Here is a 26,590-nt window from a genome sequence, read left to right as displayed (position 1 = left end):
ATGTGTTTTGTCTCAGACTCACTGCTGTGTTCAACAACAGGCTCAGGAACTAGTCTGTCATAAAGAGGAATAAAAGAAACAACACTTCTAGTTATAAAAAAGCTTCATTTATTGTGCAACAACAATATCATATTTCCAGTGAAGTCCATGTTGTTGTAGGAAAACTGCGCAGCAAAAGGAAACAGTGCAAGAAAATCAAGCGTCGCGCGAGGAGAAACAACCGACCGAGGATCTGACACTGTGTGAAAATGTGTGTGTGCTGAAAAACTGTGCTGGTTTGGATTTTACAAGTGGCTCTAGTCTGGAAGGTCCAGTCCTGTAGCAAATTTAAAATACGTAGCAAAAAGTGACGAGCAGTAATGGAACGTAAACGAAGAAAAAAAAAAGGCGATTTGATTCAAGTAAACAAATATTTCCTTCAAGTTCGATGATTTGGCTGAAAACAGAGTAAAAACTCCAAATACAAAGAAGAAATATTTGAAATGCAGCAAAATCAGAATCTCTGAAGTATAAACACATTAAATAAATAAAGTTTATGCCAAATTTCCATCAACACAAGAACAACAAATGGCAGTGATATTCCCCAAATGGATGAATGTCTCTGCTGGAAAGTCTTTTTAATCGCTCACATTAAAGCATAGCTGATTTAAAAATCTACACCTGAATATGGCCAGTAAAACGTATCATATTAATATTTCTGTGTGACTAAAAAAGTAAACGACTTTACAAATCTGTGTGTTACTAAAAATATACTCCAAAAAAATTGCAATATCTTTCCGACATATAAAAATATCCCCGAGTAATAATTAATAGGTATAAAAATGGTGGCGAGGAGTCACTGTACAGATGGGTTCATGGCACAGAGAGAGACCGAAGGACAATCAGTGCTGTGTATAAAAAACCAAGACACTAAGTTGTAGCATCTACACTGTAATGTAAAAAGACAGACATTGCTATATGTTGGCAGAGGAGCGGAGGACGTGGAATCTCTTCAGAGTCATGCGGATGGATCCCAGCTCACGATTCAGTCTCTCCAGACGATTCTCTAAGGCCACCTGAGGGACAGGGAACCAGAGGTTCATCCACCTTGATAATCGATCAACAGTCAAATTCGTTCATCAATTAAAAACATCAAACTCACTCTGTTTCCAGCTTCTCTCACACTCCTAGAGTTCAGGTCATAAAGACCTCAGAGTGTCAGACAGCGGTTCACTGTTTAGTTCTATTATGATTGACAGCGTCCAGAAGGAGACCCTACTATCCTCCGTATCTATGGAAACCAAGGTCTTATAGCTGAGGATGCTGGGAAAACCATAACTTAGAGAGAACTGCCTACATCAGTTACAGTCAAGGAGCTGCAGGTTTCCCTCCCATTACAGGGAGTTTTATTGAACATTACTGTATTTAAAAAAATGTATGTATACAGTTCAAGAAACAAGCTTTGTTTAATTAATAGCTAATCATTTGCTCTTTGAAATGTGAGAAAGCTCAAGCTGACGTCTTTTTTGTCCAAAACCCAAAGATATTCAGTTCACACTGATTTAAAACAAGAACGAGCAGCAAATCCTCACATTTCTGAAGCTGGAACAAGAGGAAGTTTGACGGTTTTTCATGAAGGGATTTAAGTAATTTATCTTCAAACCATTGAGCTCCGTTTCAAAACCAAACAACACGGAAAGTTACATAAACATAATCAATATGTGAAAGCTCTCACCTCATCTAACCTGGTCTGCAGGCTCACTCTACCGCCTGCCCCAGGCATCCGGCTCAAAGCTGCCTCAATCTGCCCCACACACACACACACACACACACACACACACACACACACACACACACACACAGGTTAATAATTAATTAACAAACATAATTATATTGATGAGACAACCGGCACATGACCGAGTAACCCAGTTTCACTGGACTCATTACATTAGTTGGCTAGGAAATTGTGTGTGTGTGTGTGTGTGTGTGTGTGTGTGTGTGTGTGTGTGTGTGTGTGTGTGTGTGTGTGTGTGTGCGCGCGCGCGTGCGTGCGTGTATGAATGGGGAGGCGAACGCTCCTATAGGAGCAGGACAGAGTGAGGGGGGGAGGGGGTAGAAAGGAGATTGTGGATATGAACTTTCTAAAAATAGACGTCATGTCGGAGCAGAATAAAAACAATGAAGTCCACGTTATGTAAGAGATCAGGTGGATCAGGGGATTAGCGCTGTTCTGTTGAGGCCTGTGTGTCAGAGACAAAGTGTGCCACTACACACAGCCCTCTGTTGGGTTAATAAATAAATAAAGGGCCTGGTTGACAGTGGAGAGCGAGTGTGTGTCCTTCACAGCGATGAGATGCTCACCTGCAGTTTCTCCTGCGTCAGCTCGTCAAACAGTTTCTCAGCCTCTGCCAGAGAGTGGAGTTTATCCATGAAGGGTGGCGCCGAGTCCTCAAAGGAGTCCTGCAGCTCGGATCCACTACAGGCCCCCTGCTCCTCCCAGCCCAGCTGGGAGTTTCCATCAGGCGGGTTCATGTTGCCGGAGGAGTCTGGCTGATGAAGGTCTGAGGAAGAGGAAGACAGAATCTGATTTATTCCTTCTAAGGAGCAGATGTTTACTCTCACTGGCTGCACTTCTCTCACCTTTCAAACCATAAACAGTGGAGGACGACAATTTGGCTGTTTAATGCCAAAACAAGGGTCAAAGACCCTTAAATAAATAGTATGACCCTGATAATGTGTCGGCCATATTGAAAGTTGAAATCCAAACTCAAGTAAATTAAATATCAGGCTTCACCAAAACAGTGGATAATCATTTCAGTTCTTCTAATAAAGCTGCTCGACTGTTTTTCTTTTATTCTGTTATGAGACAACATGAAGCATAAAACAATAAAACTCACAATATTATTAAGAATCATTTACACTGGTCTGATGTTGACATTAATATTAGACCAAAAAACCAAACAACATCCGGTGAAGCCACCGAGACGACCTGCAGCCGAGGCGTCTTCACCTTGAATGAAAGCTCTTACAGATTCTGAATGTTTCACCTTCTTCTCTGTCTGTTGACGTGAACTGGAGCCTCTTCCTGGGACTGCTGCTGTGGAATGAATGACGTCTCTGGTCAACTTGTCCATCAGACCTGCAGACCACACACAATGTGATTTTATATTTACTTTAACAGCTGTAATGCAGAGGATCCAGATCCAGAGTTTTAGTAAAAATGATGAGGTGGTTAGTGGTGGTAATTTTAGCCTTTAAAGCAACAGCTGCAGGGAAAAGGCTCAGACGTGTCAGCCATGATGAAGGCAGCCGTGTCACTGCCTTCACCTGAAGTCCTGCTCTGGTTTTGATGTTACAGACACAGTGCCCATCACGCTGTGGGTGGCACTCACACTGCAAAGATGAGAAACCCAATTCTCACTGGGACCAACAGAGATAAACATACAGAGCTGTTTGGATGAAAGCAGAAACCAAATGAAAAGTTCCTTTCATGTCTTTCCTCCGGGAGTAAAAGGCTAATAGCAAAGTTATGTTTCTCCTCTTTCACATGTCAGATCATCACTGTAACTCACCCAGAACGATCACAACACCTGAACCTGGACTTTACATTCCTGGAGCACATCACCCTCCTGTAACTAAACCGTTGTTCTTTGATCTGTCAGTCATTATTTGTTCAAACTTGATTTGTAGTGACAGTGAAGAGCTTTGAAAGGGAAGATATAATTTCACTGCCTCACAGATGAGACACTGCGTTTCTCACCCTTTGAGCAGGTGTTCCTCTCTCGGCATCGGGTGGCCAAACGCAGTGGAGTAGTTCTCCGTGGGGCAGCGTTTAGGGCTGGACTTGGCAGACAGAGGCATGAGTAACGTTTCTCTCTTTGCTGGATGGAAGAGAAGAGAACAGCGGTAATTAAAACTTCAATACACCAACACAACGTTAATTAGAAACCACGTTCTCCAGAGGGTTTCAGTGATCCAGTAACATTTGGAAAGATGTGACAGTCTCATCTACAATCTCAGTCTCAAACATACAATTTCAGTTAAACAAATATCTTTTCTCATCAATCACAACTTGCACTGGCTTGAATTGTGGACTTAGTTAAAGGTTTGTTCGAATTCTTATGCAAGTGCAAAAGTACAGTGTGTAAAAGAATCTGTGGAACTTTTTGTGTTTATTGTTCATCACTCCTTTCAAGTTGATTAGTTTAATGTCTCCAGAATGTAATGTTTAAATAAGAAAAGGCCACAGAGCTGACAGCACATCTGCAGCTGCAGACATCATATCCTCTAAGTGCTTCAGTGTTGTGGTTTCCTGCCAGATGCTAAAATTGACTTTTATCCAGTTTTAAGTCACATTTATTTATATCATATTTTAACTGGATGAAGGATTTTAGTCGTCAGACGTCTGGATCTGAAGTTATCAGAGAAACAAGCTGAAGAGATGTTAGACAGCTCAGCTGCTGTGTCCTCTGAAGAGCGTTGCTGATTTTTAAAGTCAAAGTGTTTTATTTGTTGTTTCTACTGGTTTTCATCCCCTGGTTTGCTTGTTGAAGAGAGGAGGAGACTCTGTGGATAATTCAGCTCCAGGTTAAAACCTCCTGAACGTCTGGTTCATAACTAATCAAAGAAACAATCGAACTGTCTCAGCTCCCGACTCGTCCTGGCGTCCTGTGAACACATAAGCTGCCCTCACACACTCATAGAGAAGTAGAAGTAAAGAGGCCAGGTGGGTGTGGAAGGACTGGAGGTACATACTGGGTGTAGTTGTGGATATGTTTCGATGCGCTGGAGGAGGCAGCGAGGAGGATCTGTGGCCCTCTGGAGACAGACTCCTCTGGGCCCTCAGCAGAGCTGCAGCTCTTTCTGCTCCGCTGTAACTTCTTGCTCCTGCTCCTGCTCCTGCTCCTGCTCCTGCTCCTGCTCCTGCTCTTCCTCCTCCTCCTCCTCCTCCTCGCTCAGCTCCCATCACAGCTCCTCCAGGTTTAACCGCCTCTCTGTCTGCCTGGAGCCCGACTCGCTCCTGAATCACCTCTTTGTGTCTCCGCTCCACAAAACCCACGGTGGTCCTCTGATTGCCGACCCCTGCAGAGACAGACGGTAACGATTCATAAACACTGAGACCGAGCTGTTCTGTGCTCCACACCAGAATTCACTGTTTCATCCGCCTGTGATGAATTACAAAAGTAAAGCTAACTGTTCTGTAAATGGTCAGTAACTGTTTCCTCGTTGAACCTAACAAACATCTCCGGCTTTGCTGTGATTGGCCACTCTGAGCACTTTCAATAGTTTCCTGATTTGGTCTCCGTCGCTTCACAATAAGGTCTGAGATCCTGAAGAACTGATTGCAGCAATTGTTCCCTTCTTCTCCTGCTGGTGAATCCAGACATGCACCTTCAGGCCTCGTGAACTCAGCCCTCGTGGACTTCACTCACACGTCCTGTGACATGTTCCCCACCGTTATATCCAGTCTGTGAGGACGCCGGGCCGTGAGGGGACAATAGGCACCATGAGACAAGATTTAAGAACTTCTTCATAAAAACAATCAGAAAATCCAAGTTCCTGATCCTGTCGCTCGTCTCATAATACTCAATAATACTCTCATAATACTCAACCTTTATTATAACCAACCTTTGCTGTCGATTATAACTAATTAATGTAAATCATAAGGAATTTGCATATTTTGCATATGTGAAATATCAAACCTGACGACATCGACAAACTTAAACATTAAAAATGAAAATGGAAACACACTCAGGTGTTTCATGTAAGCAAAGACTGGTTCTGATGAATTTCAGAAGTCTGGTGAAGTAAGAAAATCTGCCCCGGGTCCCTTGTGGCTTTGCTGGAGCCCTCAGCACTCAAGCACTTCCCAGGAATGTGTCTGATAAGTCTGTGAGTGTAGCAGAGTCCAGACATGTGGATTCAGCCCATCTCAGTTTTCTGTTAAATTCCCCAAACTTCTCAAACACACAAATCTACCAGTGTTTAATGCTTAATTGTGTCTTTGTGTTCCAGTAAGAAGTTGGAGGAAAGAAGACACACGCACAGGTTTAAATCTGAGTGTTGTGAGTGAGTGTAAGTCATACTGTGGGTGGTGGAGCTGTTCTTACAGGGGGCCCGGCTCTCGGTGGCTCTGGTCTCCTCCAGCTCTATGAGGGCCCTCATCATGGGCGTCAGGGCGCAGGACGCCTCTCTCCGCACAGTCTCCCGCTGGCTCTGCTCCTGGAGTCGGGTCTGAGGCAGGGACTGTTCACACTCCGGAGGAGAGGCACACCTGCACAACAGGATCTCCATAAATCTCTGACAGGCTTCACTCACTTTGGCTGAGAACAAATCTACAGCAATAAAAACTTACCTCCAGCTCCCCCCAGCTGAGGAGGTGTCCACAGAGCTTCCGGGTCCTGATGACTGATCACTTATTGGATACAGCGACCTCTTGTGGATACTCGACTGGTTAGTTTGAGGGAAGTGGGATTTTCTGCTGCCGTTCAGATGGTCAGACGGAGAACAGGGCGACTTCCTGCGGGTGACGTCTGGATCTACCTTGCATTTGCTGGGCGACAGCAGCAGGTCAGGATGGTGGAAAAGTCTGTGAAGATGTCAAGAGGAAATTCAATATGTGGCAGCCATCAGCTGTTATTATCATCCAGTACAGTATGTACGAGAAACAGGACATCAGTGCATTTAAAACAGACTTTATAGATTATTAAAGCAGCTTTTAATGTTATCTGATCAGAAAAATGAAACAATCCTGGTGAAAAACTGGTGCAGCTTTCATCCTTTTCACCTGCGTCTCTGCGTTTAAAGTCCTTAGTGTAGTAGTGACGTTAAGGCTTTAAGCTCTTACCCAGCCCCAGAAGGTTGAGTGTTACTGTGGGAAGCGTAACGGGCCCGGGCCTGGTTCTCATGCTCCAGCTGCTTCACCTGAGACTCCAGTTTGGAGATTACTCTGAGGACACACACACACACGCACACGCACACATGATTACGAGGAGACAGGTCATTAACATGTGATCTGTTCACAAAAAGCAGGCATCAAATTTACTGATAAAACATAGATTTGTAGATTTTTTGAAAGACAGAAGTGCTAAAATAAAATAATAGTGTTTTGGTGAATGATATGTAACAAATGGTGGGATTTAAAGTCCATATGAGGTTAAAATATTCATAACAGCCATTAAAAAGCCATCGCGAGGAACTGGGGGAAGGTGGTGCCCCCAACAAACGACCAATGACTATTAACTGCAGAAGAAATCTTCTTAATGGCAGAAATGACGCATATCTGGAGACCATGAGAAGCATAACTGGAGAAATTACACAAGATTTAAAGTGGTGACATAAGAATGGAGCTTATTCAGACGACAGACATATAAAGGTGTCATCACATTTACATAATGGGAACATGTCTGAAAAAGATGAGGTTTTGCAAAAGGAAACTTTCATCATAATATTCTTTAAATTTCATTGTGTTAAGTCAAGTCTGTCTGACGCAGATGGGAGAACAGTCTCAGTTCTAGAGATACAACATGAGTCTTTGTGCTCGAAGGATCCTGAGGAATTCATTCTTCATGTGCTCATGACTCAGTTAGCCTCAGTGAACATCCTTCCCTCCTCACAGAGAAGCAGCATGACCCTGAGCTGACCTTCATCTCGACACGTCGTCTCGTGTGGGTTATAAATCCTCTCTGCTGCCATAGTCCGGCTCTAATGTGCTCCTCCTGCCTCACTTTTACAGGCCTCATTAACAATCTTTAGACGTCTCTTGGAGGTTTCTTCACTCGCTCTGAGGCTCCATTAAGCTGGAAGAGTTCTTGCATATCTTTTTTTGTTTTGATGCTCTGACTGTGTTGTGGTTGTCTGCCTGATACGATGCCTGGAGGGATTCTCGTGTCCCCACACTTTTCACTATTTATCTTTTCAGGGTCATGTCTTTGCTGCTGTTCTGTTCTTTGCCTCAGCACAAGAGTATTTGCTAAATTAAGAAATTCTTACTAGAATGCTGTGACATCCTCTGTGCATTCAACAAACTGCAGCTTCTTTCCTTTTTACAAGGCCACTCACAGGTGTCTGCAGCTCTCCATCTTTGTTTCTCTTGGCTGCCTTCCCTCCAGGTAAGCCGTTTTCAGTGCTACACCCTTCCTGTGACACACATTGATGTTCTGCAAGCTGCAGTTTGCCATCTGTCTGTGAATTCGCTGAATCGACTCGCCACACTTTATCAATGCGGAGTCCATGTGCTGCCTCTATTGGTGCCAATTTGCAGGCAGAGCTGATCCTGCAGAGGAAAGCTGCTGCGTAGCCTCAGCGTCATCTATTCTCAACAGCACAGAGACCATCATTAGGCTCTATTGACGAACTCTCTCTTCTTCATCTCCGCTCCCCTCCACTGCAGCCTTTTTACAAGATTGCTTGAGCCAGCCAATGAAAATGTGACAGTGATGGAGCTGAAGCCAATAATCAAACTACAGCTGCGATGTCACATCTCTGCTATGAGCAAATACAGTAAGCAGGAACGCTGAATGTGAAACCCTTAGCTTAGCTTAGCATAAAGACTGGGATCAGGGGGAACAGTTAGCCTGACAACCCCCCAAAGCAAGAAGGAGAATAAATATGAAACTATTCTCTTTAAGGCTGAGGCTGTGACCCTCAGACAACTGCATGGCTATTAAAAAGTGATTTTATTAGTGGCTTTACTGAGCCACTTTCTTGTACTTGTACAGTCATTAGATACCAGAAACAAGAAAACAGGTGTTTGTCATGACTCCTTTGAAATTTACCAGAACAGAAGAAAAAGAACTAGAAATTTAAAAGAACCTGAAAAAATAGAATTTATAAAATTGAATACAATCCAAACCTAATTGCCAGTTTGTGTTTTTTTTTGCCTCCACTCACCTCTTCAGTTCAGAAATATGATCGTTGGCATCAACCAGTTTGTTCTCTGCTGACACCAGGTTGTTCTGAAGGTATAAAAAGGTCAGAGGTCGCATGAGGCTGAAGGACGACATGACGTATGGAGAAGTGATTTTGTTTGTCACTGTCTGAACATATTTCAGTGGTAATCAAGTGATCAAACTACTTCCAGTGAGAGAACCAGTACCTTCACTCCCTCGTGCTCCTTCATCAGAGAGTCATATTCTCCGAGCAGCTGAGGAAACAAAACAACAGAGGCCTCAATCATCACGGTTAACGTTAGTGCTGACAGTTACTGTATGTTAAATGGAACAGTGATGCTTCTTCTCTCCTCATACAACACCTTAACTCGGGGTATCTATCAGGACAGAGCACAGACCCAACACCACTGCTCTCTTTTCCCTACTTTAGGATCTGCATGTTTTCTTTTCACCTGGAATGAACTGGGATCTTTGTTATGTAACTTAACTTGAGGCCGTAACTGTAGCACATGACTTCAAACACAACTATGCTGCTGTGATAAACAAGGATCTTTTTTTTATTCTTTTTCCTCAGAAACTAAAAACTCACAAATTAATCCCCAAGATAAAGATGAACATATATTTCATGATCCCCTGAACACATCATCTAGATGAATCCAGTGTAGGTGAAGACAAGAACAAGACAGTTTCACTTCACTCAGACCCACATCCTGCAGCATCTTGTACTCTCTCTCCCTCCTGGCCTCCTTGTCGTCCGCCTCCCTGCAGGATTTCTGCGCCGCCTCCTCCAGCTGCCGCACGCGGGTCTTCAAACGCGCTGCCAGGGCGTCCTTCTCTTTGCCCGAGCGTTTGCTTTCTTCTAGTCGCTGCTGCAAAGATTTCACAGTCGCACCCGCTACAGCGTACCGCTCCGGCCATTCTGCCTAACAACCAAAAGTCACACCAAGGGATGATGGTTAAATATTCATTGGATGCAGATTCTGAACATTTCAGGGCCCACAGACACTGAAACATGCGTCTGAGTTTTAGTCATTTTCTGTTTTCATAATAAGACATACAAGTTATCAGTACATAAACATACACAAACATTACAAATGCATTTTGCTTTATTGATTAAATAATTGTGAAAAAGAGAACTCAGGATTGTTACCAGTTTTTTCTCCAGCGAGCTGTTTGTTGCCTCTAGCTCTTGAATGCGACTGGTGGCCTCAGCCAGAGCTTTTTCGAGCTGCTTGCACCTGTTGATAAACAAGCCGCATCAAAACATGAAAACTAAATAAAATGGACCCAACACAGAGGTATAACATCCTGCTGGGGGAATGTGGAGTCCTACAAGACTTCATTTGTGTCTCTACATTCAACAATCTGAATATGATTCAGATTCAAGATCATTTGTAGCTTCAAAATCAAGTCAATACCTCAGACCTCACAATATTTCTAATGTATTATTTTAGTTCAATTTCACCTTTTTCCTGTTTAATTTCAACACAATTATGTTTTATCTGGTCTTTGCATTAAAGCATCATGTCTTATGGATTACCCCCCGTGTTGCTGTTATTGTTCATACAGTAACGTATTTGTTGATATACTAGGTTCTGAGGCTTGAAATAAAAAATTTGAGGTTTATTTTCTTTTTCAGGAGATTTCAACCTCGTTTCACTGCCTCCGTCAGACGAGTTTATTCAATTTATTGATTTTGTATTGAACTGTATCACCTTATTTATTGTATCTTACATTATACATTTTGTATATATATATATATATATATATATATATTTGATGAAAAAATGCAATAAAAAAAATCTTTAAAAAAGAAATACAAAACAAATAAATATTAAAAAAATACTATAAATAAATAAAATACAGTTAACACACACACCTCTCTGTGAGGGCCTGGTTGCTCTTCTCTATGTCCTTGGGCAGATCTCTGAGTTTGAGGCTCTCTCTCAGGATCTGGATCTCAGACTCATAATATGCTTTCAGGTCAGCCACATGTCGAGAGTGCTTCTCTCTCAGGTTCTGCCGTAGTCTGAGGGGAACAAAGCGAGGAAAATAAATGAATGAATCTGTTTAAGGTGGTTGATTTCTGTGTGCGATGATTAAGCCTGATGAGATACCACACTACAGCAACACATACAAAACAGCAGCAAAAACACTGATTAATTAAGATGCAAAATGAAAAACGATGGCGGAAGTGACAGTGATGAAACATGGAGCAGCGTGATTTGTTTGCATGTTGTGGAGCACATAATTCACCACTGCTGTGGTGACTAACTCCTCACTGCTGCTGGATTTTATTTACTTTCTTCTTCCTTGTTTTACAGTAAAAAAGAAAGTACTTTGTAAATATGTTTTTGAAAAGTCTGAAATAAATAAAGTCATTTTAGATCGAGCATGAGCATCCCAGAGTGACTGCAGCCTGTGTAAATTACACTCACAAAGAAAGAACAACAGGATCCTCTAGAGATGAAGCTCTCTCCATGTGTGGACTGACTGTGGGCCGCAGACTCGCACCAGAGGCTGAGCAAGGCTTCAGGGTGCTGGTGTGGGTGTGACTGCCCTCCTCCTCGCTGCCTAATGGGGCACTGGCTCTGCGTTGTTGGCTGGTTGTGTGGGAGCTGGGCTGGGTCTTATCCTGGGAGGTAGACAGGGCTGCCTGGGATGTGTTTCCCCATAAGCTTTGCACTTTAGAGGGGGAAGGTCCCGCGACTGAAACACTGGAGGTGTCGGAGATGCAGTCTGTATCTCCAGGGTTGGGACTGCACTCCACCATGCTGTCAGGGGTCACTGGGGTCCCGACTCGGGGGTAGAGGTGGGGCTGAGTGGCAAACGAAGGGCTGCTGAAGTGAGAGGGTGAAGTGAAGCCGGAGGTGCGATCTGACTGCCGCATGTTCACTGCTGGGTCCAAGGTCAACACCTGAAATACAGAGAGGGACATTACAATATAAAATATAAAAAAAATATAGAGAGAAAAATCAGGAGCAGAAGGAGTTTCATTAAGTCTATCCGAATAATTATTATATGAATAATAATTTCTACAGCAGGTTAATTGTGTGCACACATTTCTTATTATAATTTTCATTATCAATAATGCATAATTCAATAGATGGGAGAGAATTAGAAAATTTGAACCTGGGGATATGAAATTTAGATTAGATCATCACGTTAACAGTCTGTTGTATTTTCTGGTTCATAATAATATCCTGAGTTTACAACTTCATTTTTCGATGGGTGCATATGAACATCCATGAAATAAATGTTTTACTGAGTCTTCATCTTTACATCTACACATGTTCACATTGAAGAGTGAGTGAAAAATATATTGTATACTCTGCATAATTTTGTAGTGTACTTCTCTTAAACAGATCTCTGACGTGTGAGTCATGTGCTATACCTGTGGTGACGAAGGAGTGGACGTAACAGAGCCTTCGCAGTCTGAACGTCTACAGTCCATTCTTTGCTTGTTCTGGTAGATCTCTCTGAGAGACAGCTGACGCTCCTGAGACGGAGTCTGCAAGAGACAAAGAGTTGTCACAAACCATGGCTGAGGGCGGTGACTGCTTTGTTGTGACATCACAAAGTTCCAGAAGTCCTGACGGCTGGTTTTAAGGCTCAGTCTCTGAATACAGGCTGTGTGCATTTCTCTGTGGACTGAGGCTTTGATACTTTCACAGTATTAATATAGAACCTAGACCTGCTTTATAATCAAAAAAAGACCTTGAAATCTCACTTTATACAATATGGGACCTTTAAGTAAATAGATAAGTTTTGTAAATGAATAAACACACAAACACACACTGGAACAGTAAAAGTAGGAAGTGAAATCTGGAATCCACAGGTGCATTAAACAGCCTCGATGATTAGCTCCATGTCTTAACAACACAGTCTAAAAAAAAAAGTACCACTGATGAGGCAGAGGTGATTGAGGGACATCCCGTCATCAGACACAAGTCTCTGAGAACTGTGGTGTTTTGCTCACCAGGCTGATGGATGCCTCTTGCAGGAGGAGGTAAGCGCTGCCATCGAAGCTGTCCGGTAACTGCCGATACAGCTCACTCTCATTCAGACGCCAGTAAGTGAGGCCTGAGACACAGAGGAACACAGTGTGATTTAATGCTATTTCTACTTGATTCAATTAGTTTATTATTTCTTTCAAAAAGTGTTATATAAATAAAAAGATGTTACTATAAATAAAATAAGCTGTGAGAGTCAAAAATGCAACAGGAGACAAACTATGGGACATATTATAATTCACTGAGGCAGACTGAAGCAGAGTATCGATTAATGGACATGACCCATTTAAAACTGCTGATGTGGTGAACAACAGACTAAAAGGCCGTTGTGCCAATCTGGGTCCCAGACTACTGATAAATCCTAACTACCAAACACAGACATCACATTTGAGGACATAAATGAATCAATATTTTAAAGCCCTCACTGGTAAAACAGTGCCATCCTACTGTTTCTTGTTGTAATTGCAACAGGGCTTCATCCTTCATAAAAACTGTGATATCCTGTATTGTTTATTAGATCATAGTCACATTGTCAGTGATTTCTGTCCACTGTCCACGCCTTATTGTTCTGTGTTTTGTCTGAGTCAGTGAACCGTTACCTGATGCCTCAGACATCAGGCTGTCACTCCTCCTCAGGGGAAAAGTGCTGGACGATGGCCCAGCCGGTCGATGCTGTAACCCAATAGAGATGAGTGGATTAGACCCAGCAGCAGGATTGTAATCAGGACAACCACAACAGACATATGCACCAAAAACAAAAATCACAACAGATGCAGGACAGTGATAAACACTAAGCAGTTTTTTTTTTTATTATTATTATTATTATCCCAGCAAAATCTTATCTGTCCTACAGGAGCAGCTGTTGCCACTCGGTGAGGCGTACCTGGTCCTGGGAGTCTGTGCTCTCCAGGGGGTTTTGTCTGTGGGGTTCTCTGGGGCTGCGAGGCAGCTCCTGGTACTCTGGGATTTGGGATGAAGCTTGTCCTGCTTTGCTCCTCTTGGGCCTGAGCTTCTGCCTCTGGGCCCAGGAGGTCAAAGGCTGACTGGTGCTGCTGACAGAACAGGTCAGGGTCAGTAGAAATATGATTCCTCAGAGACAAGGCTGACTAAATCTTTAAGTTCAATTTAAAGACCCTCTCCGATGTTTTATTATATTTTCTATATATTTCTATATAATACAAAACATATCATGAGTGAAATATAGAGTTATTTCCACCTTGAACTGCAGGGAACCACTGACAGTCTCATAAAAACAGATTCAGACAGACAGTGATTCATATGTCAGAACCTCAGGAACCAATCCTGACAACTTGTGGGAACAGGGGGCGGGGCTAAATAAACCCAAACCCTTGTCAGTAGCAGTTAGCATTATCACAACCACTAAAACTGTGTCAGCCACTGCCAATTACAAGCTAACAAACAACATAAACAAATAAAAGATGCTAACTATGCTAACCAATGTTTCAAGGTCATACCAGCCGAGGTGAGAAAGGTTCCCCTGTCTTAAGAAGCTGTGGTTCCTGTGTCTAATCAACTCAGACATACCCAGAGATTTTCTGCTGGTAGACTAATGGATTCAGTTCCTCCACTCCAAGGGTCCTCTCATTGGAAAAATCCTGCTGACATCCAATCACAGTTGTCTCTGTGGCCTCCTGGAAGTCAGTGGACCAGTGATGTTTCTCCCTTCCTTGACTACCATCCTCATCTTCCCCCGGAGACCCAGCAGGTTCCAGACCTGTATCCCAAGCAGACAGAGTCCCGTATCCACTGCTGAGCACTGTGGTCGCCCGCTCCTCCCCCTGGTTGGTGGTTTCTGATCTGTGGAGTGGAGGTGAAGGGGAGCTAAAAGGGGTGTGTGCAGGGGCTGCCAGGCTGTCATTGTCACTGGGCACATTTTTGGGGATTGTGCAGTCACTGGAGATGAGGGGGAAAATATAGTCCTTTGTGTCAGTAGTAGTTTTGGTCACCGGAGTTGGAGAGAACTCTGTGTGTGGCTGGACACTGGCCTGGCGGTTCTGGAGCTGAACTAGGGCCTTAATTTCATCCTGAATCAACTGGGGAAAAAAGCACATTGTCATTTCACTGGATAAATAAATACTTTAAAATAGCTCATGTGATAGGACATGACTAAATGCAGCCTTACCTGTATTTGGCACTGGTATTGTTCTTGCTGAGCGAGGATTTGCTCTTGGTATTGCTTCTCAACCAGCTGAAACAGATGCAGCCATCGGCCCTGAAGCAGAAAAGAGTTCAATATCATCATAACTCAGACAGACACTGTCAATATATCCTGACGTGACTGGGCTTTTCATCTTTATACTGCAGTCGTTCTGCGGAAGCATGACTTCAAATGATCCGAAACTAACAAATGAACCATCATGCCTCCTACCAAACGGGGGAAAGTTAACCAGTCAGTCAGTATGTTCACATGGACACAAGAAACCAGGTTTCACAGGTAATCAGACAAAGTATTTGCATGCACATTACATTTCTCCCTGATCAACAACCTTATTTTGGAGGCCTTACTCATCACAAAATCCCACTCCATTTCAAAAATATTATTTATTTAGCTTCTTGTTACTTCACTTGTATGTCTGAGCTTCACTGTGCAGAATGATGGATGTGCAGACAGGGAATGTTTCTCTGTGCTCACCTTAAAATCTCAGTTCATCAGTTTCATGAGCAGAATTTTGTGACACTAGAAATAATTTGGAAGCCAATCGTGGTCCAGCCAGAAACTTACACAAGCGTGACGTGGAAACTTGAAGTTTCCAGTGCACAAACACTGAATGATGGATTATTTTCAGGGAGGTAAGAGACATCTTGTGTCCATACTTTTGAAATGAACAATATCTGCATTATTCATGAATTCTGGGTTTTTAAATGAAGGAGAAGGAGCCGGTGTGATTTTATACTTGTGGAAAAACAGACAAATTATTATTAAAATCATTTTTGTGTCTGAAAACATATCTGCAGGGGATTTTTTTTAATACAACACACTGTACACACACATTGAGATTTTGTGTGTGTGTTTGCATGTTGGAGGGATGACAGCACAGAAAGCACTGACAGCAGTGTAAACCTGCATTTCCTTTCATTGAAACATTTTCTTCCACATGCTCATGTGTAAAAAGTAATTATGAAACACAGTTAAAGCCAGTTTATAATTTATGCAGCTCAAGGGTCAACACGATGTGAAGTTCATTATCTGCACATATCCACAAGGGTCTGTGTGGACTGGCTATGTCCAGCCCAACATGTGTGAACATGTCTGTGTAGACAGAACCATGTGCACAGCCTATATCCTCCCTGTAATGCAGAAATATGGCCCAATAATCAGCAGGAGGAAGCTAAATTTACATCAGATTTCTATGATCAATAACAGACTAGTTTACTGGAGAATGCTAACTGTACCTGAGAGAGACTAAGTAAGTATGTGACAGTGGTGATCTGCATAAAAAATCTAATTCCTGGGCAGTCCTGTAGTCTGTAATAGTGAAGGCACAAACCACAAAAGTGCAACATCTCCAGGTCAGTAAGAGCCTGTGACTTTTGTTTCACGTGTCATACCCCTCTCTCCCTCTCCCACCCTGTCTGTCTGTGTCTTCACTGTCGACTGTCCAATAAAGACAAAAATGCAAAAGAATCTTAAATGTTGTAATTCCCCAACTGAATCTGCCTGCATCACATGTGCATTTGTGAAGGGTTGATGGAAACAGCTGTGCACCACTGGTTCTGATGTAAACTCCCATGAGGGAGGGAGAGGTGATACACAGAGCAACAGTAATTGTCTCGTAATATTACCACACAAAATTTACAAACTAGACATCTTAATAATCAGAGTAGAGTGTGTTTTTCTCAGGTATGTAACTAAAAAGCCTCAAGCCTGATGAACTCTGCAGTGAAATGCCTTTGTGTTGAAGCACATCAGAGTTGTCTGTTCCCTACAAATCACATCCTGTGTCTGAAAAGATCAGCTGCAGTGGGGTGTTGGGGTCTGTGTTTATGTGTGTGTGTGTGTGTGTGTGTGTGTGTCTTGCTGTCAGGTGTGATCTGCACAAAAAATAAAAGTGACAGCCCAGAAATGAGGCTGCCAGCTGCCAAATGCAGCGCACAAGAACAACTACCACAGCAGCTCACCCCAACTTCACTTTCGACATCATCAGCAAGCACTTATCATCTCATTTGCACATTCTACAATAACTCTTGTCTTTCGGGCTCTGTGATCATTTCCCACCTCACAATCCTTCCAGATCTCAGGGTCTGTCTCTCCACTGCTCTGGATCTCCTGCACCAAAGCCCTAAGGGTCTCAAGGGAGCTTGGGTTGATGAATGGGAGGTTCTTCCCTTGTTCAAATGCTTCCTCTGTGCTCAGACACAAACTCCTGCAGTAAAATCATACAATATCAAATCACACACTGTGCTTAAGTATTGTCATACATAGTTCTTGAACCAGGATTAAATGTCAGAGAAGGATATAGGAGCAGAGCATTCTGGATGCCTGAAAATTATATGAAACATTATACAACACAATATTCAAATTAATGTGCAGAAACAACAGTTGACACTTTAATGACACAGGAAACGCAAAACTCCTGCTTGAACTTAAACTTGATGATGCAGTGACATTTTCTTCTCTCTCACTAAGGTCCAAACAGCATCATTCAGCCTAACTATAAATGCATACATATATTCTACACCTAAATAATACTGGACACTTAGAATACTCTATCTCCCATGATTCTTTACAGTTGACTGCTAGTGATTAATGTGAAAATTCTCCAACATGTAAAGGATTTTAAATTTGAAACAATTGCATGTGAAGTTCAGGGAAATTCATAAACACAGAAAAGTTATAAATAAATACATTTCAAACCTCATTTAAATTCCCTTCTGGAGCTGAAATGTTTTTTTTATTGATTAGCTGATTGATAGAGTAGTAATAAACTATTTTCAAGCAAGAATCATGAAAAATACCAAATATTCTCTGCTGCCAGCCCCTCAGATGAGAAGATTTGTCACATATAATTTTAGACTAAATATTTTGGGGTTTTAAACATTAATAGTTGTCACTTTCATCTCTGCAAAGCTGTGGGCATTTTACAACAATTTATTGATACTGATTAACTGATAAAAGTAAAGAAAACTAATGGATTAACTGCAAAAATAAAAAAAAACCGGGCGGCCCGATGGCGGAGTGGTTGGGGCGCGTACCACATGAGCGAATGCTCTTAGCAGGCGAGTGCCAGTTCGACTCCCGACCGGCCCGACTCATTCCTGTGTCTCATTCCCCCCTCTCTCTGCCCCATTCCTGTCTTGTCAATAAAGGCAAAAAATGCCCCAAAAAAATCTAAAAAAAAAAAATAATAATAATAATTATAAGTTGGAGCCCTACTGTCCACAGTTTTACCTTTTTATTTTCCACAACAACAGTGTGCTCAGTGTGTCCACAGTTACTGTACCTGATCTTGTTGCATGCTGGTGTGATGTCCATGGGCCTGCTCTCCACAGTGCCTCCTGTTGTTTGGGAGGTTGTGCGTCTGTCCTCTGAGACGGCCAGCCCTGAGGCTGATGTCCCCTCAGAGGACACCAAAGAGGTCTCACTCTCCTTACCCCCATCCCCATCAGCACTGACATGGCAATGGCTCAAAGCCCCCGAGCTGGACACATCCTCAGAGATACTGTCATCTGTGGACATGTTTATGGGCCCATGCAGCGGGGGTCAGTCTGACAGCTGGAAACAAAGAGGGAGGAAACAAGAAGCGGTCAGCAGAGGTGGTCAGTAGCCAAGTGCATTAGCTCATGTACTGTGCCGAAGTGCAGGTTTGAGGGTATTTTTGTTTTCTGCTACTTTATACTTGTCCCCAACAACATTTCCGAGTGTACTTATATTTATCTGACAGCTTCAGTTACCAGTTGCTTTACAGATTTTACATACAGAACATTAATTAAGATCTTTTAAAATATGATGCATTGAAAAAACAAAACTACCCAATAATATGTCAAATTGGAGCTTAAATAATACACAATTAGTTAATTAATGAAAAAATTAATCAGGAGCTGTTTTGACTACCAATAACTCATCCATGTCTTTTATTGATATAATCACAGCCAACTGAAAGTTGAGGTTTGATGTTTAGACTGGTGGGACAAAACAAGACATCTCGGTAATTGGGTAATCTACTGTAAAACCCCCATGTTTACTAAACCTGGACTAGATTAACAAATAGACTCCAGTAATCTCAGATTTGTGAAACCTTTATTCTATTTTTGATGGGAAAAAAATTCACATCTTCATTGAGTAACTAGGAGATCATAAAGACTGTTAAAAACACAATTTCAGAATTGTGAAACCTTTATTCCATTTGTGAATTAGAGATTTCACTGCTTCTAGACCACATCAGACCAGGTTAAGATCAAAAACCCCTGTGCCTAGACTTGTCAAATCAGGACTAGACCAACCCAGACTGTTTTAAAATCACTTTCAGAATCGTATAACCTCTATTCATTGATGACTTAGTTCTCCCTCAGCTGCCAATACTGATCGACATTCAACAGTAAACAAAACATAAACAAAACCAAAAGACAAACACAAATGTTCAAGCTAATGTGTCAGTGTTACGCATTAGCATCCTCTCCTCTTGTCTGTCTGTCAGCCATGACCTGTGCTTCCTGTGTGTGAGAGCCTGTCTGAGCCCTACGCTGTAAATAATGTGCAGAACATGATCTGAACTGTCCGGGGTTAATTAAACAGCAAATCAACTTCGCTGACAACAGGAGAATCAACACGGCACAGACGGATAGCTTTAGCCCTGCAGCGGTTTGGACCATTTAACAACAGCAGCCACATTAGCTGCTTTAGCCACGGTGACAGTCAGCGCCGTCGGATGCTGCAGACGTTAAAGTTGCCTGGGAACTCCGCGGGAGGCTGGGTTAGTTAGTCAGCTAGCTAACCTGACAGCTACAGCTACCACTCGAGGGGAATTCAAATGGTTAGCTCGCTAGCTAAGTTGAGCTAAGTTGGGTTATTACAGGTTTGTAAGCACGGCGCAGGTAGCGGAGAAATTAAAACACACGTAACCGAGGAACAAACGCTGTGAGACGGAAGAGAGAGCGGCACACAGAGCCTGGGAGAAATATCGGGTGACCTACCCGTTGACTTGTACCATTATTTCATCCATATTTCTGTGAGTAGTTGTTGGCTAGCTGGTTGCTGGTTGGCTACTGCACTGCAGAGATCGCTGGCCGCTGTAACGTTCGCAGCCTGCGACGTTATTGGTTAGAATGCGATTAAAATGAAGAGCGCTGATTGGTCGTCACTTTCACTCTGTGTTTCTATTGGCTGGTCGGGGAAAGGGACGTACACATCTGTTGGGACAAAAACTAAAGTTACAATATTGAGCAGATTTCTGCTTTTATTGTGCCATTTATTGAGTTAAAGGCTGTTTAAAACCCACCGTGAAAACAGTGAAACATTTACTTTATTAATTAGAGCAAAAAACACACAAAAAGGGGGATTTCACTTTCACAAAAATCACTGTATTTACTCAAATCTGGACTAGATTAACAAGGAGAGTAGAAAGACTGTTTAAAACACAGCTTCAGATTTGTTGTGAAAGCTGAATTCCATTTGAAAAATCAAAAAAGAAAAGTTTGTTATATTTTTTGCAGGTCCAGACCAGACAAAAAAAAAAAGAAAGAAATGTCATTGAAAGTAATTGCTTTCTGTGGACTTAATGGTGAAACAACTTTACACTTGTTTTTGAGCTTAATAAACATAGATGTGCTGTTTGGTTTTTATGATGTCTGCAGTTCAGAACAATTATCATTATTATAGAGCAATTATTATTATTATATTTTGACACGGGATCTCTCTAGAACTAGGTCTACATAATAAGTTAATAATGCAGGACTTGTCTTAGTTAATGGTGTAATATTTTCAACAAAATTGCATTTAAGCAAATGACCAAAAATCAATTTACAAACTGTGAACCAGAGACTTCTCCTGGGTAGTTTGCACTTTGCTTAAAGGAGGTCCCTGCAGTTAAATTCAACTCGTGATAACCTGACACCACGTTGACTCTCACCTGCTGTACACCCACACACAGCCGATTACACTGTACACCACATACTGTGCATCTTGCCAGATTATCAAAAGCATCAGTGGGACAACAGGCTGGTGAAATGCTGATGACTTAAATGTACTGTGCAGCAGTTCAGATCGCTTCAGACAGATTGCTGAGCAGATCACAAACTGCAGAGCACTTACAATCATACACTACAGGGATGTCTCTAAAACTAAATTACCTGACCTGCAGTTTAGAAAACATGATATTAGTATGAATTTAGGAGTATATGAAAACTTGAAAATATTGTGGAGAGGATCTGACCTGTGAGGTCGCATTACCATGTATTTGGTTATAAACCAATATCACTTTGTCCAATACTTTGCAAAGTAAAGGAAATAAGTGATCCTTTATTAAATCCCTTCAAAAGGGCAAATATAAACAAAGATTCATGTTCACTTGCTGGTTTGAACATATTATTAACCTCTACAAGCAGCTTTTTACATAGCGAGTTAATCACATGAACTATGTCCACAGGGCAGAGAGAACAATCCCTGCAGTTGTCCTTACTTATTTCCACTTACAATAAGAGGTTATTTTAAGTGTAGGCTTATCAGGACCAGATGGCAAACACCTAAAATACAAAGAATCACAATGAGAACTATATTGAAAATACAATTTATTACACTGAGTAATAAATACATACAAAGATGCAAGTAACAGCATTTTCCTTTTTTTTTTTTTTTTTTTAATACCAAAACCAACCTCAACACGAATGAACCGACGCATTTGGCACATTTCTGTCCCTCACTCACTCAGTCATGTGTATTATAGGGGTCTGAAAAACAGACCAAATACTATCAAAAAGAAGCCTTCTCCATCTACCCCTGTACAAGCCATGCAGTGTCTACAATTAACCCCCGGGCCCATTCGCATGCATAAACCAATGCTTTTAAATATGAAGTCAAAACTAAGATCCCAAAAGTGGGGCATAAAAACACATGATCTTTTTCTCTCATTTGAAATTCCAATAACCCACAAATGATTTAAATGATCCTCCAGAACCGTCAGGAGTCATGAACTGTGTTACTGTTTTTTTTTGTTCCCTCTAGGAGCTTGCTTTTCCATCCTTTGTACATTTACTTCCTTCTCTCAAAGGAAATGCCATGCAAGTTATTTATTGTATTCATGAGACGCACACTGTTAGTTCTTCTTGCAGGGAGGAATGTGTGTTCGTAGCTAGGACCTTGCGTTTCTCTCCGTCTCAGCCAAGCATTCACGCACCAGCCCTCTAGCATGGATTATCCCTACGAGTGAAGACAAAGACGATTTAGATTAACAAACTTGGAATTACACACACACACACACACACACACACACACACACACACACACACACACAACACTATACTATGTTTTACATGTGCATATCCAGGTTTACATTTACCTCTTTTCAGTCTCTCCATTGCACTCTTACTTCCAGCATATGTTGGCCTGATCTCCTTTCCAAGCTCTTCAATGATGGCCAGCAGCTCTGCATATTTGTTCTGAGGCACTTGGCTACCGGTAGAGCCCTGACGTTAGAGCAAACAGAGTAATATAAGCCAGGTTCAGCACATCTCACATCATTTCTTCTTCTGTGGAGGGCACTGTTTCACAGAGAACATTACAATGAAAAAAGAAGAAGCTTAAACTGTTCTCCGGCAATTATATATAAAAAAAAAACAAAAAACACAAATGTATGATTTAAACTTAAGGTCTCTGTGCCTTTACAATATCCCTGTAATAGGCCAGGTTTGGGTTCAGAGGTGAAGGGGGAGGGACACAATGAAGTCAGGGGTCTTTACCCAAAAAAGCAAAACGAAACAAATTTAGGATCCCCTCCAGACATGATTAAATATACTCCACTCTGAATAAAAGTGTCTGATCTGTCCACAAAAAAATGTATTTACCTCATTAAAGATTCTTGAAATGACCTCTATCCAGAATATATGAATATGTTTCCACTTGACACTTTGTTAAGCTGCATACTGGACCACGATTGGATCCAAACTAGTTGTGCGTTCACGCCTTAACCTCAGATTTAAGGTGAGCACAGAGAAACTTTCCACTTTTTCAGCAGATGGATGTAAAACCAGCCTTCTGCACATTCTGCACAGTGAAGTCCAAACATCCAATAAGAATTAGCAACGAGTAAAAATTATTTTTGAGTGGAGATTGGGTTAAAAAAAAAAAATCTAATTTAGTTTTATTGGTAGAATATATGAGACAGTCATCTGTGTTGGTGCTGTAAAAAGCAGAGGGGAAATTTGCTTTATATAACTAAAGAAATACTTTATTCACTCCTTAGGTTGTTTAATGCACAACATTTTCTTTAAGTTATTGTTGTTAAACTATTGAGTTTGATGAAACTCAGTGAAAAATGTCTGTGATGTTGAATGAGCAGTTCAATTGCAGTTACCTGTGAGAATCCCAGAGATGGAGGTCCATAGTCGCTCAGGAGGGGCCTGTAAGACTGCAACGTGGCCAGGTTAGCTGCTGAGGGAGACTGGAGGTTTCCCACTGTTGACACATCAAAAAATAAAAGACAAACTTTAATTTCTCACAGGTTATAACTTCACGTCTTGTTTTGTATCCTGTCAACTATTTATTTACTAACTTTCAATGCCCCCCGTCCCATGTCGGGGCCCCAGGTGCTTCATTCCACTATTCCCCTGATTCAACATTTCGAGGCTTAAAAATCTACTTTTACTCAAAAGTGTAGGTTAAGATCTGTCTTAAAACAACAGTCAGGTTCCCATTTGAACACTGAGACAGGTTCTGTTTGCTGTAATCATTCCTCCTGTTCATGCAAATCTTTTCTGAATGCGAAAGGAAGCGTAACAGGAACAGGAGCAAAGCCAGACTCACTGCTACGATATGTGACTATTGTTTGACAGACTTAAAAAATTCATCCTTTTAGCAAGCCTGTGAATATTCTCATTTGTCCAGGTCACAGTATCTCAAAGGAGTTTTAAATCGAAAGCAACTGGACTTGGTTATTTGTCTAGGAAGACGTTTCACCTCTCATCCAAGAGGCTTCATCGCTTCTTTCTCGCACCTGACCAGGCTGGGACTGGACCGGTCCCAGACCAGGCTGGGATGAGAGGTGAAACGTCTTCCTAGACAAATAACCAAGTCCAGTTGCTTTCGATTTAAAACTCCTTTGAGATCCTTTTAGCGAGGATGAATCCTCCAGCTAGGCCTCTGACCGCTTGGGCCCCTGGGCCAGAGCGACTGTAGACATTTCCTGTTGGGAAGTCAGACAAATTTAAAACAACTACAAAATTACCACAAAGAGACACAAAGCCAACACAGAGATGCAAATTAACCACAATGAAAGACCATTAAAAGACACAAAAAGAGATGCAGACAGACACAAAGTGATCACATGTCCACAAAGACACGGCCCTGGCTCTTATTGTTGTGGTTTAACATTTGAACGCATCATTAGTATTTCTACACTGTGGTACTTCACTTCCAACCTACTGAAAATAAACCCCAAATAATAATAATAATAATAATAATAATAATAATAATAATAATAATAATAATAATTCTCCTCCGTGTGCCCCGCTGCTTTGTTCGCCTGTAATATTCAGCCTCCGCCGCCAGATGTCCTCGAAGAGCCGTGAGAGGACCCAGCAGCAGATCGATCAGCAGCTCCGACCGAGGAGCATCATGGAGGAAACGGAACAGGGCTGGCTCGAGAAGACACAACTGATACATTCCTGACACCGTGTAACGGCGCCCTCCCGCCGGGACCGGGACCCCGGACGACGGACAGCCGCATTCCCGGAACCGCCGCCTGCTCCTTCACCCCCCAGCCGCCGTCCTCCGCCGCCGACAGCACGGATGGCGCTCTTTTACATTAGTAATAATGGCGGATATGAATTAGCCTAGCTCCCAGGATCTGACCCTATATATATAACTGGACAAAAACTACAGACACGGTCTTTCTCCAGGTATTCTCCGAGACCCCGAATTTAACACTCGATTTAACCGACGGATACTTTGATTTTCCCCCACGTTTTCTCCTTACCCTGGTTCCCAGAAGTTCCCGGAATGTGCTGATGGACATTGGGTTTATAAGACATTCCCAAAGACATTGTAAATTAAAGAAATAAAAATGACCCGAAATTCAGTGAAGCGTCTGTCTCTCACTTTTTGTTTACAACAGCGGCACCGGCAAATATGGCCGTCACTTTATATTGACACCCACTGAGCTCCGGCGGCGGCTTCATCCGAGAGGAACCGGGTGAAAAACGGCGTTTTTCTCCGATTCAGCGGGTTCACACACGGTTTTACACACATTTAACACATTCCGTCCACGTTTATCAGAAAGCGCACTTCACACCACACTTTTAAACTCTTTAAAAAAAAAAAAAAAGATAGTTTTTTTTTTTTTAACAAAGTGAGTGAACATGAATGAGTGAATTTCTTTCTCACATTTTAAAGTCTTTTTTTTTTTTTTTTTTTTTTAATATTTTTACACCACATCAAAAGGCAGAAAGCGAGTTTTAAAAGTAGATAGGCAAACTCCATGTACTTCTGTAATTTTATGTCTCACTTTGCATTAAAGCAGCTCAGTTCAGAGCAGAAAAAACGCTTTTGTTTCAGTGAAGTTTCTTTCCTCTCGAACACGAAACAGTTTGCAGATACCTGTCTTTGTCTGTGGGGGCGCATCCATCGCAGCTTTCACATCGACCGAGAACAAAGGTGATGAGGTGATTAAAGCTCAGATAAACGACCCTCTGTGGTTGATGATGGAGGCATGTGGCTGTGGATGGCTCCTCTTCCGCTCAGAGGAGATGAAGAGGGGAGAGAGTCGCTCTTTATACCCCCTCAGACCCTCCAGGCCACATGGTTGGACGCACAAGAACAAGGTCTGGCCGAGTCCTGGTCCTCGGGGTCATGACCCGGGACCTCTGCTGCAGGGGGAAGTCCTCCACATGGGACCAGATCATAGTGGGCCCCACTTTTCATACAGGAATATTGTGCTTTTTACTCCACTACATTTATCTGACAACTATTTTACCTTTGCAGATTCATAAAATCAAACAAGTTATGTAGTAGATTAAGAAATTCACAAGCTAAATATATAAATAATTCAAATTAAGCCCAACCTTTACCAGGTGAACACATTAAAGCATCAGTAATTATCAGCCAGTAGTATATTATATATTACTCTGAAATGGGCCATTCTGCATAACTTATATTTTTATATTATTTATTATTTTATATTTCTATTATTTGATACTTTTGTACTTTTGCTCAGGAATTTTACTTGTGTAAGGAAGTAAATCTACACTGTAGTTTCACTTCAATAAAATATGTGTATAGATTAGGTAATTTCAAAAAGTACACTGAGTGGCTATTGCAGGGAAATACTGGCTATGAATAGTATCAACTCAGAGAAGTTGACCATATGTCCTTTGAAGCAATGCAGCAAATATAATCAACAAATACATGATATATTATTATAGATTATATTATTTTGGTATTGGTATAAATCAGAAAGGTAAATGCATTCGCACAAGTTCTGTGCTTAAGGAAAATAATTTAAGGTGCTTGTACTTTACTCTTTAACTCTTCTACAGTTC

At 41.8% G+C, this 26,590-nt stretch overlaps 2 protein-coding genes across 10 annotated transcripts; both read right to left on the bottom strand.

Moving 5' to 3' along the window:
- Nucleotides 1–388: 388 nt before the first annotated feature.
- Nucleotides 389–20,138, bottom strand: LOC139611020 (M-phase phosphoprotein 9). Of its 7 annotated transcripts, none has more exons than XM_071465242.1 (24): nt 20,036–20,138; nt 18,346–18,617; nt 17,121–17,268; nt 15,027–15,116; nt 14,429–14,937; nt 13,767–13,935; nt 13,483–13,555; nt 12,850–12,953; nt 12,265–12,381; nt 11,309–11,787; nt 10,750–10,899; nt 10,021–10,108; nt 9,578–9,793; nt 9,077–9,124; nt 8,872–8,936; nt 6,827–6,928; nt 6,335–6,568; nt 6,066–6,253; nt 4,735–5,061; nt 3,740–3,860; nt 3,027–3,118; nt 2,341–2,540; nt 1,715–1,783; nt 389–1,055 (listed from the first exon to the last, which is right to left on the bottom strand). In XM_071465242.1, the coding sequence occupies exons 2-24, from the start codon at nt 18,579–18,581 to the stop codon at nt 954–956; spliced, it is 3,927 nt and encodes a 1,308-aa protein (XP_071321343.1). In that variant the 5' UTR covers nt 18,582–18,617; nt 20,036–20,138; the 3' UTR covers nt 389–953. The 7 variants fall into 7 exon arrangements, with proteins under 7 accessions (XP_071321343.1, XP_071321345.1, XP_071321344.1 ...); XM_071465244.1 differs by having other exon boundaries at nt 6,090–6,253; XM_071465243.1 differs by having other exon boundaries at nt 13,767–13,932.
- A 1,477-nt stretch (nt 20,139–21,615) lies between these two features.
- Nucleotides 21,616–25,807, bottom strand: LOC139611772 (cyclin-dependent kinase 2-associated protein 1). 3 transcript variants are annotated; one of them, XM_071466684.1, is made up of 4 exons: nt 25,030–25,211; nt 23,410–23,510; nt 22,396–22,522; nt 21,616–22,256 (listed from the first exon to the last, which is right to left on the bottom strand). In XM_071466684.1, exons 1-4 carry the CDS (start codon nt 25,094–25,096, stop codon nt 22,189–22,191), a joined length of 363 nt encoding a protein of 120 aa, XP_071322785.1. In that variant the 5' UTR covers nt 25,097–25,211; the 3' UTR covers nt 21,616–22,188. The 3 variants fall into 3 exon arrangements, with proteins under 3 accessions (XP_071322785.1, XP_071322786.1, XP_071322787.1); XM_071466685.1 differs by lacking the exon at nt 25,030–25,211 and adding an exon at nt 25,650–25,807 and having other exon boundaries at nt 22,044–22,256; XM_071466686.1 differs by having other exon boundaries at nt 22,044–22,256; nt 25,152–25,290.
- Nucleotides 25,808–26,590: the final 783 nt, after the last annotated feature.

This window comes from Trachinotus anak, unplaced genomic scaffold, assembly GCF_046630095.1.
Source record: "Trachinotus anak isolate AG129_WGS33_773 ecotype Australia unplaced genomic scaffold, CSIRO_AGI_Tana_v1 ptg000028l, whole genome shotgun sequence".
NCBI lineage: Eukaryota > Metazoa > Chordata > Actinopteri > Carangiformes > Carangidae > Trachinotus > Trachinotus anak.
Note: the sequence above shows the minus strand (reverse complement) of the source record. Positions and strands in the feature narration are given on the sequence as shown.

Bases quoted from the DNA above. Each gene is read 5' to 3' on its own strand.
- LOC139611020 (XM_071465242.1), bottom strand. From the start codon at position 18,581: ATGTCCACAGATGACAGTATCTCTGAGGATGTGTCCAGCTCGGGGGCT. The intron at 10,900-11,308 runs GTGAGTGTAATT...TGTTCCCCTCAG, and splicing joins GATCCTGTTGTTCTTTCTTT to ACTACGGCAGAACCTGAGAG. The intron at 2,541-3,026 runs GTGAAACATTCA...CCTCTTCCTCAG, and splicing joins GTCAACAGACAGAGAAGAAG to ACCTTCATCAGCCAGACTCC.
- LOC139611772 (XM_071466684.1), bottom strand. From the start codon at position 25,096: ATGTCTTTGGGAATGTCTTATAAACCCAATGTCCATCAGCACATTCCG. The intron at 23,511-25,029 runs GTAAGGAGAAAA...ATGTGTCAACAG, and splicing joins GGGAACTTCTGGGAACCAGG to TGGGAAACCTCCAGTCTCCC. The intron at 22,523-23,409 runs GTAACTGCAATT...CTCTAACGTCAG, and splicing joins CATCTCTGGGATTCTCACAG to GGCTCTACCGGTAGCCAAGT.